This window comes from Miscanthus floridulus, chromosome 10 (genome assembly GCF_019320115.1).
Source record: "Miscanthus floridulus cultivar M001 chromosome 10, ASM1932011v1, whole genome shotgun sequence".
Taxonomy (NCBI): Eukaryota; Viridiplantae; Streptophyta; class Magnoliopsida; order Poales; family Poaceae; genus Miscanthus; species Miscanthus floridulus.
In genome coordinates, this window is record NC_089589.1 from 135,747,068 (window position 1) to 135,759,050 (window position 11,983).

The following is an 11,983-nucleotide window of genomic DNA, read 5'->3' on the forward strand; positions in this document are numbered from 1 at the left end:
TAATGGATAACTCCAGATAACATGTTAGGTAGTTTAACTCATGCTTCCTTAATTGACTTAATGAACAAGCCACTACCTTTCCTCTCGTATAGTGACACATCCCACACCTTGGCAAGGTGCATCATTGTAGATATGAAGCTCTCGTCCGGATCTGACAAAGCTAATACTTAGGCTTTACTTCAACCTCTTCTTGGACTCCTTCAAACATTTACCTGAGGTCTTTTGATCCAAACTAACTTAAACCCCCTTCTAGTAGCATTATCAATATCTTGATGATCTTGGTTAAATCTTCCTTAAACCTCTAACCAAACCTCATTGAGACTCTGAGTTTCTCTCACATCTTTGGGTACCACCACGCTTCCGCTGCGCAAACTAGAACGTATGATTCTTCATCTTACAAATTCTTCAACTTGGCTACCCCATTAAGAAAAGATAAACTAGGGGACACCAAAGTATAGCTTGCATCTCCTTCTAGATAAGCTAACTAATATCAAGACGTTCTGTCATGCCAATGATACTCTCGTGTAAGGCGAGAACAAGAAATCTGAAATTCCTCGCGAGTAGAAAAATAGCAGCACAGTATAACAGCTGTAATTCTCATTCTGTTAATCCAATGATATTGTAGATTATACCATTCGAAAGCTTATCAAATTCTCCACAACTTCCTTATAGAACACTTTTCCAAATTCTGCAGTTAACTTGGTCAAAAATGGTGCACAACAGAAACTATTCCAGGTTCCAAACAGCACAGACTCATCACATTGTGATTTTCGTATCTCCATAACCAAAATAGCTATCAAGCTGATTCTTACGCTCAGAGAAAGATATTGAAGTCTACTATTGTCCAGAATTTTCTCATGATTTATGATAGTTCAAAATCAGAGATACAAGCCAAAGAGTGCAGGATGCTTTGAAAAGACAGTATAGGGAAAACAGAGGAAAACAATAACCCAACTATTTATTTCACTAATCCTTATACCTTAGGCCTATAAACTAAATGAAATTGTGGGAACACTCAACAAGATTATTGCAATCATTACAAAGATTCAAAACAATCATAAGCATAATGACAATTCAACAAGCAATAAAGATGCACAACTCAATCATTGACTCAACTTGCGATACTATCGTTTTTATTACATAAAGGGCACAAACTCCTATTCCTTAACTAAGGTGTGGTTGCATGAGCATCTAGGGTAGCATCTCTTGCATGGGAGTCAGAGTGACACAACATCCACTTCATCAATTTCATCATGGGCTTCCTTCGTGTTGCGTATCACTTATCACTTGCTTGTGGCAGTCCGGTAGCGATCTGACTCTGGCTATTTCCATGGTGTAACTGTTGATTCTTCTGTGGACAAGATTTAATATAATGTCCTTCCTGTTGGCAATGATAACACTTTCTCTTAGCTGGATCCTTTGTGATGTCATACTCCACAGAATTGTTGCTTAGTGTGTTGTCAGCTTGCTGACTCTGAAGGTTCATCTTTGTTAGACATGACCGCTTTCTAGCTCATTTGATCTTTCAGTGTTGAAACTCCTTATAGGTGATCGTCGACCCATCTATGCATACCTCCTGTGGAAAGAGTGGAGTAATCTTAGCTTGAGAAACTTCTGACTCTTTAGAGTCTAAGCTTATCTGACTAGGGATTAGAGCTAGTTGTGGCAATGTAGTAGAACTCGAATGTTGATTGCTTCCCAATTCTGGCTCTGATGAGACTACCTTCCTCTTCTTATCCACATTAGCTTCACAACTCGGGTTCACCTTGACTTCCCTCTTATTAGACTTGTTCTGAAGATAGGAAAAACCATAATGCTTACAGCATTGACATTGATACTGAACTCCGAGCGTATTACTACCAGCACCTTCATTGGACTTCACTTTCTTCCAAGCTTCTGCCACTTGTCTCTTCACTGGTCCCTTTGGTATGTTGGTTTGACCTTGTGGCAGGCACTGTGGAGAACTCCCATATTGAGTCATTCCTTCTAATACTTGTTGTTTCATAGCTAAGAGCTTCTCCTTGTCGAATGCAGTCAAGGACAACATAGCTTGGTCCTCCTGATCTCTGATGCTAGTAGTCTCCTCATTATGACCCATCTATATAGATGAAGAGAGAGGATTGAGAATAGAGACAAAGTTTTCAAAATAGAACAGAGGCTAAAGTGAGCATAACTTTTAGAAAATAACAAGGTTAGAGAGAAAGCAAGAACTAAGCAAAGATGAAAGCAAGCTAAAACGTCCAGTTCTATCTACGCTTGTGTCCTATAATCAGCATTGCTCCGATACCACTTTGTAGCACCCGGTTTTAAAGAACAAAACCAGATACACACCATATGCGAGCCTAGAAAGTCAAATCTCACATATTGCTACAAATAAAGTTAATATCAATAGACAATGCTTAATATATAATGTACTTCGTATAGAGAATATAACTTTAAACAGCAAACAGCGGAAAGACAACTCCGATCTTCGGGTGAAGACTCAAATTCCATAGGGACAACTGACTGGTTGATCACAAGCCTAATTCCTCCAAACTCTAGCAACCTGGTACCCATCCGGGATTTTTATCCAAAGATTTAAAAAGTAAAGCAAGCGTAAGTACATGTCGTACTCAACAAATATAACATGGGGTTCATGAGGCTCAAAAGGCTGAGACTGGTTTAACTGCGATTAGCTTTTAATTGTCAAAATTTTAGCAAAGGAGTAGCAACAAGTTTATCATAAGCCTATAAACACATGATTGTTAAACATGAATAATGAATAGGATAAATAGTAATCATTAATGAGCATCTTTATCGTCAGTATCAGTAATGTTCATCATCTATTCCATAAATGTTCCAAGGCCGCTCATGACCATAAGCACGGCTGATATACCAGTTTTACACTCGGCAGAGGTTGTACACTTTCACTGTGAGTCGTGATTTACCCTTTCGCCTGAGGCGGCCAACCTGTTGACCCACTACCAAGGAAGGTCGGCAGGGTTCACTATGAAACCTTTCAAAGGTTCATCTAACAAGTTAGGGCCATTAGATTCATTCGACAAATAGATATAGATCCCCCCTTCCCGATGGCACAATGACGCGCAGCCTATACTCAAAGGGATAGAGGCCGCACTATACCCGATGCGTCAAGCCATTCTTACGCCAATAAAGGTAACCACTAACAAGCTAGAAAAGGTCCTCATACTGAGCTAAAGCCAGAGCCATGTAGCCCTCATAGCTGTACTATAAGTCCCGGATGATCACTTACAGATAAGTCCTTAGGGAGAGGAATCTAGAGCACCATAAAATAGCCTAATGCTCTAGCCCCCTTGTTCCATGTTGCTAAAAACATCTTTTAGTGTTTATTGCATATACCATTAGTCAAGTTACAAGATCATGGTTGTAGTTGAGCGCTAGCATCATACTACCCAATGCAACACCCCATAGATATCAAGGTACAAGGTACAAAGTACTAGGAAATCATTAGTGGTAGTCAAGGTAGACACATGCAGTATGAATTAAATGATTAATGGTGTATAGGACAACAAGGAAGATCCCATGCTATACTTGCCTTAAACACCGATCCTTCGGTAAGCTTTAATCTTCAACGTTCTTATTCTTCTTCTTCTTGATCACCACGTATATCTCACCGACTGAACGAAATCATAAAGCACGACACAAGCATCCATACAATCATACACGAAGCAAACAATAGAACTAAATTAGAATATTACACCAATCATATAAAAATAAGTGAAAGAGCTTGAAATACGATTCTACGCATCGCTACAAACACACGGACACGTGAGGCACGCTAATCGGAGCTATAGTGAAAAAGATACATCTACCGATAGATTTGCTTTATACGTGGAAAAGAAAACTATAGGCTTCATTTATTTTAGCTTTATAAATTCATATATATAAGATATTTTATAAATTAAATTAAGTCAAATTCAGATTTGATTTATAAACTAAGGTAAAATAATTCATATTCTATTTATAAAATCCAGTTGCATAAGTATTAATCAAGATATGATTTAAACCATGAAATCCTAGAAATAGTGACATGATAAACATTGTTACTAACGCGTAGATCTCGTCACTATGAATCTAACGCAACTTGAATGGGCTAAAACGGAGTTAAAACGTAGAAGATATGATTTAAACAAGATTTCCTTTATTCAAATAATAGATTAAATCTAACCTCAAATTTTAAAAGTTAGAAACATACTTAACAGTAGTATGGACATGCAGATTATGAATTTACGAACCTAATGCAAGTTGAACGGGTCAAATCAGAGTTAAAACGGAGAAGTTATGGCCTAAAGAAAATAGTGGCAAAATTGTAAATAGGTGAAAACGTATTTTGGATCTAAACCGACGAAACTACGCTTTCCATAGAAGAAAACGTAATCAGTGATTACGCTTTGGACCGCGGGTTCTATTATTGAAAAGCATAGGGACTCTTTAGCAAAATCAGCTGACGAAGGGGTATCAGTTGATGGAGGCCGTGGGATCTAGATTGGACGACGGGGATTAGATCACGGGAAAAAGGAGAGAACCGGCCGGCGGCTATAGTGCCCGGCGCGGCGGCCAGCCTTGGGTGGTGGTGAAGAGCTCGCCGGCGTCCACAATTTCGGCAATTACGGCTACCTTTGGATACGGTAAGACCACGAGGAGAGAAAGGGGAATACGGAGAACTCACCGTGGGGGTTCTAGGGGTCCAAGGCGGCGTTGTGGCGGCGGGCTACGTGGCAGGGTTGTTGTGACCTCTGGCGAGACTACGGCTATGCGGCGCAAGTGAACCGAACCAAAATATGGTGAAGCACCGGGCTCGGCGGGTTCGCGCGGGCGTGGCGAAGCTAGACAAAGCAGTCACGGTGATGGTGGAGCAGCGGCGTGGCGAGGCAACTCTCGGCGGTGGCGGCTTAGGGTGCGCGGCGGCGCTGGGGTCCCTGGGACGGCTGCGCCTTGTGCTCGGCTTAGATGGGGAGGCGGAGCAGGCGTAGGGCGATATTTAAGGGCCGGACGGGCTTGCGGGTCACGTCAAATCGGCAGAAGCGGCACGGCAGCAGACTCTCCATGGAGTCCAGCGTGGACACGGGGAAGAAGGAGTGCCTAACGGGACGGTCCCACCTGTCAACGAAAGAAGAGGAGAGAGCGGCTATTAGAGAGAGCGCGGGCGCGGGGAGACGGCACGTCGGTGATGGGCTGTTGCTCACTACTGGGCCGCGCGGGGAAAAGCTGGGCCTGCGCGCCCTGCTGGGCCAAAGGGAAGGGACGGGGATGGGCCAACGGAAGCAAAAGCCGAGAGGGGAAATTGAGAGCGGGAAATAGAACTGGGCCTCAAAGAGAGGCAGGACGAGCAGGCCTTCGGGCCAGGAATGAGAGGAGTTTTCCCAATTTCCAATTTTTTTTCCTATTTTGTTTTCAAAACCAATTTCACATGTAAGCCAAATCAAATTCAAATAGAGTTTTGAATATACTTTTCAACTCAAATAAAAATGAACCATTTTGGTAAGTTTTCCAAAAATAAATTATACAACTTTTTAATTCCTTTTACTTTCAATTTTTCTTTTCTTTTGTTTCAAAGCCATTTTTAATTCCTTTTGCAAAAGCAATTTAAACCACTCAATCAAATACATCAAATGCAAAGGCATGTATGCACAAACATGTTGCTAAACCTTATGATGAATTTTAATTTAATGAAAATTTTTATTTTCCTATGTTTTCATGAGCACAAAAATTAAAAAATAAATCGTTTTAATCCTATTTTCAAAGGAGGCAAATTTTAGGGTGTTACAATTTAGAGGCTCAATATATTGTTTAAAGTTTATGGGTTTTGAAATTTAAAATATTCAAAAAAAACTTGGATGTTGACAGGGTCTACACAAAAGTTGTTCTCAATACAACATAGAACTTTGTAGTTGAAATGCTTTTTTATTTGAAGTCCTTTAGAGTCCCAAATATGTGTGTTAAGTTCCTAAATTTTGAAATTCTAAATTTAGAATTTCTAAACGACCTTTAATGTTCACAAAGTTAATACTAAAGTACTGACCAGATCTATATGTTTGTTGTTGATAATTTTTTAATTTTAAGTTTTTTAATGACGGAAATATTTGTTTTGATCTCATATATTTTGAGTTTTAAAATTTTAAATTTGACAAACAATGTCCGATAGAGATACATCCTTTGCTAAAGTTGTAGTGCTTGACTAGATTTAACAATATGTATTTGAAAGTTTTCTTATTTGGGATCATTTAGTATCCAAATATTCAATACAAGATTATGAAATATTGATATAAAGAATGCTATTACTTTAGTATTAAAACTGGATATAGTGACACTATATATAGTGACTACCACAAATATTGATATACTAAAGTATCCTATATATAATCAATTGAATTTGTGGTGTAGTAGTCGGGAGGCGTTATGGCAGCAATTGGTTTTGGGTACCATTCAAATTCTCAAAGATGCTAAATGTTTGGGCTTTTTGGTAATCATGAAACCATTTACAGTGACCATTTGCCGGCATCTTAAAATCGATTGACCATTTGCTCGCCTAGTAGTGTAGACTAGTTTTATTTTTGTCGAGAAAATAGTGTGTGGACTAGGCAGCCTGTTAAATTAATTTTTGCATATTAAAGCCCATATAGTAGGTGGCCGTTCATGGGCCAAGCCAGTTAGAGGGCATTGGTTTTCGGCCGAGCGCATTCTGTTGTATATGAATTTTCAGCCCATCTTTTTTATCAGACCAATCCACTTCAGTAATCCATACAACACTTTGATCGGCCCAACACATGCAAGATGTTGAGTGGCCAGCTGTTGCCACAATTTGACCATCCCAGATGGAGGGACCTAAAGAAATACTTTAACTGATATACTCCCTCCATCCCAAATTATAAGTCATTCCAAGAATCTTGGAGAGTCAAAGTTTTTTAAGTTTGACCAAATTTATATAACAAAATAATAATATTTATCATACCAAGTAAGTATCATTAGATTCTTCATTAGTTATATTTTCATATTATACCTATTTGATGTCATCAATCTTTGTGTTTCTCTCTATAATTTTAGTCAAACTTGAAAAAGTTTGACTCTCCAAGATTCTTGGAATGACTTACAATTTGGGATGGAGGGAGTACTAATTAATGATAGTTTACCTCAGAAATACAGAAAAAATAACCAAACGAACTAAAATAAACCAGTACTGCTAGAAGATCATATAAAAATAAAGGGCCACAAAAGTTCATCAATTTTGATTTCATTTCCAGTTTTCTTGCCTCCCACAAAAGAGTAATCACTATAGATAGGTGGTGGTGGGGTATTTTCACTTTGTTCTTATGACATTGTGGCAAGCTCTTGGTGTTCTTTTTCACCCCCTTAGAATAAGATCTTGTATCAATGATATAGTGGTCCTATACAATGATGTAGCATGATAAATATGTCGCATACATGTTGTGCTTGTACATCAGTACATGACATACAAATCGGCAAGCAACCACATCAAGTATGTTCTTATTAGGGGTACCAAATACATCCAAATCAACATAGCACAAGGGAAAGCACCGAGAGTGCTCCAGTACATTTCAAAACAGAAGCTACATAGATCTCGAGGCACTAAAGCTTACCAGCCCGGCTGCTCTACAGCCATGAGACTCTGCATAGGAAATGAGGCACCCCATTTATTTTACATTATCCTCACATCACATCATCCAGCAAATACTTAACCACACATTTATTAGCATATTGATCGATATTTATTTAGAGGTGTGCAGCCTTACGGGTAGACTTCGATGACACCCCGAGCTCCTATTTTCTTAACAATTTTATAGTCAGAGAAACCAGCTTTAGTGAAAATCTGGCGCCAGTCATTTTCACCACGCTGCCTGCCTCTGGTATTCACCATCATGACCATGTCCATCAGGAGTTGGGCTTCATACATTATTGGCCCCATATAAGGCCCAAGAAGTATTTCTATGATGATCACTTTCCCTCCCTCTTCTCTGGAAGGAATTGCCTTCCTGCATTGCTCCAGGATCTTCACACAATCCTCGTCGCTCCAAAAGTGCAGTACAAGCTACAGAACACAATGCCATATACAAGTTGAATTAACAATTCATAATATTTGAATCTACCAATTTCAATGTTGTAAATAGTGGGCTAGGACATTTAGTAGTGTCCTCTATCTATACCTAATATTCAAGAGCAAAATTTATCTGTACCTATTTCTTCGTACACCTCCCCTTAACTACCCGGATAGTGGAGAGTTTCTTCCATTCTGTTTTTTTTACTTCACAAATTACACTCTTGCCCTCCATGTCTTTGATGTGACTCGGACTCATGGGCTCATGGCCCATACTCATACAAGTTAGAACAACTCGCATCTAACAATGAAGAATATGGAATCTGCTTCCGTGTTGGGTCATGCCCTATGTATTTCATACGTGACCCGGACTCATGCCCCATGCTTATACGAGTTTGAAAAACTCGCATCTAGCGATGTTCCATTCCTACACGTATCATGTTCTGTTGCAACACAAGGGCTCATTTGCTAGTAAGCTACAAAAACTACAGCAGGCTATAGCGGAGGCTATTTAAGTTAGCAATTTTTAGAGAAAACATGAAATTTCTTAACTAAATATGCATCAAAACATTTAGCTAAAGAAATTTTCCCAAAAACAGATACTCATATACATGTACAGGCTCTAGGAGAGCATGTATCCATATCAATTACTTAATATTCACAAAATCACTCAACATACTTACTATCAACATTCATATTCATTCAACACTCAATATCCAATGATTTAATAATTATTTAATAGTAGTTAAGTAGAAAAGATGATGGTTAGGAATAGATTACACTTCTCTAGCTTCAGGAATCAATATTTGCCTTGGTTACGATTAACCGTGCTAAAATATTTCGTGGATAAGCTAAATAGCGGTGTTTAGAGAAGCTATAAAGCGTCATTAGAGGTAATAGTGGAATAATTGGCAACATCGATGTTCTAAAAAATTAGAGGCGAAAAATCTTTAGCGGAGCATAGGAGACTACAGTGGGGTATTTACAGAAATTATCAATTTGTATGCAAAACATGAGTCTGTAAGCCACAAACAAAACTCTACTTTTAAATTATTTTACTGTGTGAAGCATGCGTGTGAGAGGGAATTCTACGATATTTTTTGTTGCCCAGTTTAATTCATACCTTGAGCATCACAGCCTGAGCAGGCGGGATGGTGTGGAACAAATCAGCCGTGACATTGCTAACAGCATCATCAGCTGGTGCTGCCGCAGGTGTCGTCGTCTCAACAACCCTTGGAAGGTTCAACACGGTGCTTTTGATGTCAGGAAACGCCCTAATGATCGCCTTCGCGCTGGTGTTTCCCTGTCTACCACAGCAATAGGTCAGCGAGTGAAGGCCACTGAAAACATCACTGCACTCCCGTATTAGCGTCCCAATCGCCAGGTTGTCGTGCGCCGCGAGACCTTCTTCCACGATCCTGTCGAGCTCTTCGTCGAGGAGCTTTGTGCTCTCATGGACGAGGGGCACACCGTGTAAATCCTCAAACGGCGACGGCAGCGGCTCAGGCAGATCCTTCCTGAACCAGTCGGCCAGAGACAGGCCGGCCTCAACGTAGTGCCGGGAGACGGTGCCGAGCACGAAGTACTTCTGGTAGGTGTGGTCCTCTGATTCCACACCTTCTACCAGGAGCCAGGAGAGTGGGTTGAGGCGGTACACGGCCTCAGCTCCATAGCCACTGCTGCCGTCGGAAGCGAAGAACCCCGACGTGACCAGCAGCCGCATGATGCGACCGAGGAATGGAAGCTTGGTCTTGGGGAGGGACAGCGCGGTCACCAGGTCCGGCAGCGTGGTCGAGCCTCCAAGGTCATGTATGGCAGTTGGGATGTGGAGCTCGACGGCGCACTTGAGCGCCATGGACGTGAGGTAGTAGAGGCTGTGGCGCCATAGGTCGGCTTGCGCCTGCAGCAGCTCGGCATCGGTGGGAGCTATGGCTTGAGAACGAGCTGCCATTCTTGGTATCTCTCGGTCACTCGCGGTGTATATCTTTCTTGCCGTTTGTGTGTGTTGGTTTGCTGCTCTAAGGTTTGTTTGCGTACTAGGGTTTAAATAGCTGCTGGCTGAGCGATCCATCCAGGTACACTTGCCCTTGGTTAGGTCTTGGTGTAGGTCTAATAAGTAGGTAGTTGAGTGTTATCACAAAAAAATCAGACGCCATTAGTACGTTTAATGATCGCGTGGGCGGAAAGTTTGACTTGGTGATTCAGTGGATTGCAGAAATCAATAAACTATAGAGCGCGTGGATGGCGAGGTGGTATCAGTATTAAATTTATTATTTCCAGGAATGCGAATGCTTATGTGTATCTTTTTGCACAGTAAAGAGTAAAAATTAGGGCGCACGGGGAGCTGCCACCTGCCATGCATTCTACTCCCTTCGCGTCTTAAGTTGCAAAGTCACTTTAGCTTGTTTAGATACATACTAGTTTGTTTTTGTTAAGGACTTAGATATACATATACTGTGTATGGATATATACATAGAAAAAATCTATGTATCTAGAAAAGTTAAAAATGGAGGGAGCAGTGTCGTAACACTTGTTTACTCCCATGGCAAGAGCTTGCAGTGTGCACGGCGCCGCATCCCAGCTATAAGATGCTATACACCAGTAACTAAAAGTAGCATACAAGTACACTAAGATGCTATAAGAAACGAAATTAGTATCATTTGCATGCATGTACGACTTAACCAGTAATAAAAGAGCTGCATACAAGTATACGGCACAGTATACTAGTAAGAAGCTATAAGAAGAACTTTTCGTTTGCAAGTACTACAGATATCAAGCTTTAGATTATGCATCGCATGCCACCTTGAGATCGCCACCCTTGTCGTGGCCTTTTGTTGGCCGCAAGTAAGTTACGTAGCCTTTTCAGTGAAGAGATTCAAAGGTTTGAATTAGCTGTTGTAAAAAATCGGTGAAGTTACTGGTGCTTTAAAGTGTTGGGGAAGACGACACACACAAAGTCAAATGGATCTTATAGATAAATATGGTGAATCACGATCACCAATGGATGGCCAGCGAATCAGCTGTTTGTAGCACACTTATAATCAGATAGGCGATTAAATTGAGCCAATCAGTGATGTTACTGATTTTGAACAAAAAATCTGTAATGTTACTGGTGCTTTAAATTGCTGGGGTAGACAATACACACAAAGATGTAATCAATTCAATAGATAAATATGATGAATGATTTGTGCATGAAAAACTAAATATTGGAATGAACTTAGTTGGCGTTTTTATAATGTTCTACATATCAATAAAAAAGGCGCTATCAAACAAGTCCACACAATTTAATTTTCTGCCTTTTCCCATCTTGTTATACAATGAAGAATAATATGCTCCTCTGAAATCAATATGATGCATCATCGGATGACATCTTCAAATCCATATTTTTCTCTAGTAGACTTAGTTAACAAAATTATGTTATCTTTGGGCCAATGATAATATTAACATGCACAAGGGCATAGTTGGGTTGGCGGCTGCTCAAGTGGCCATAGTGGCTCTACACCTCCGATCCAGCAAGTTGGCAAAGGACCCCTTGCATTCCTCATCAGAATGAAGTGGGGTGTCTCCTAGTAACAAGAGAGTTGTTCGGAGTACCCGTCAAAATCTTGGAATTAGTTAAGCAAGTTACTTTGAGCATGGTTATCGGAGCGGCGCAGCGGAAGCGTGGTGGGCCCACAACCCACAGGTTCCAAGATCGGATTACTCGAGGAAGTGAAGAAGTTTTCAAAGGCAGAGTATCCTTATCTCGTCGATCACCGTCTTCCGAATCTCGAGGACGACATTCATCTTAAGGGGGTAGAATTGTAACACCCTAAAATTTGTAGTTTTGAAAATAGAGTTAAAATGCTTTAATTATGAATTTTTGGTGCTCATGAAACATAGGAAAATAATATTTTTCATTAAATTAAAATT

General features: G+C 40.3%; 1 protein-coding gene across 1 annotated transcript; it reads right to left on the bottom strand.

Annotated features, from left to right (window-relative positions):
* Nucleotides 1-7,473: 7,473 nt before the first annotated feature.
* LOC136487320 (probable O-methyltransferase 2) lies at nt 7,474-10,101 on the bottom strand. Its single transcript, XM_066484475.1, has 2 exons — nt 9,195-10,101; nt 7,474-8,065 (listed from the first exon to the last, which is right to left on the bottom strand). Exons 1-2 carry the CDS (start codon nt 10,020-10,022, stop codon nt 7,766-7,768), a joined length of 1,128 nt encoding a protein of 375 aa, XP_066340572.1. The 5' UTR covers nt 10,023-10,101; the 3' UTR covers nt 7,474-7,765.
* Between the last annotated feature and the right edge of the window lie 1,882 nt (nt 10,102-11,983).

Coding starts and splice junctions, on each gene's coding strand:
- LOC136487320 (XM_066484475.1), bottom strand. CDS start 10,022: ATGGCAGCTCGTTCTCAAGCCATAGCTCCCACCGATGCCGAGCTGCTG. Junction 8,066..9,194: donor CTCAGGCTGTGATGCTCAAG/GTATGAATTAAA, acceptor TGTGTTCTGTAG/CTTGTACTGCACTTTTGGAG.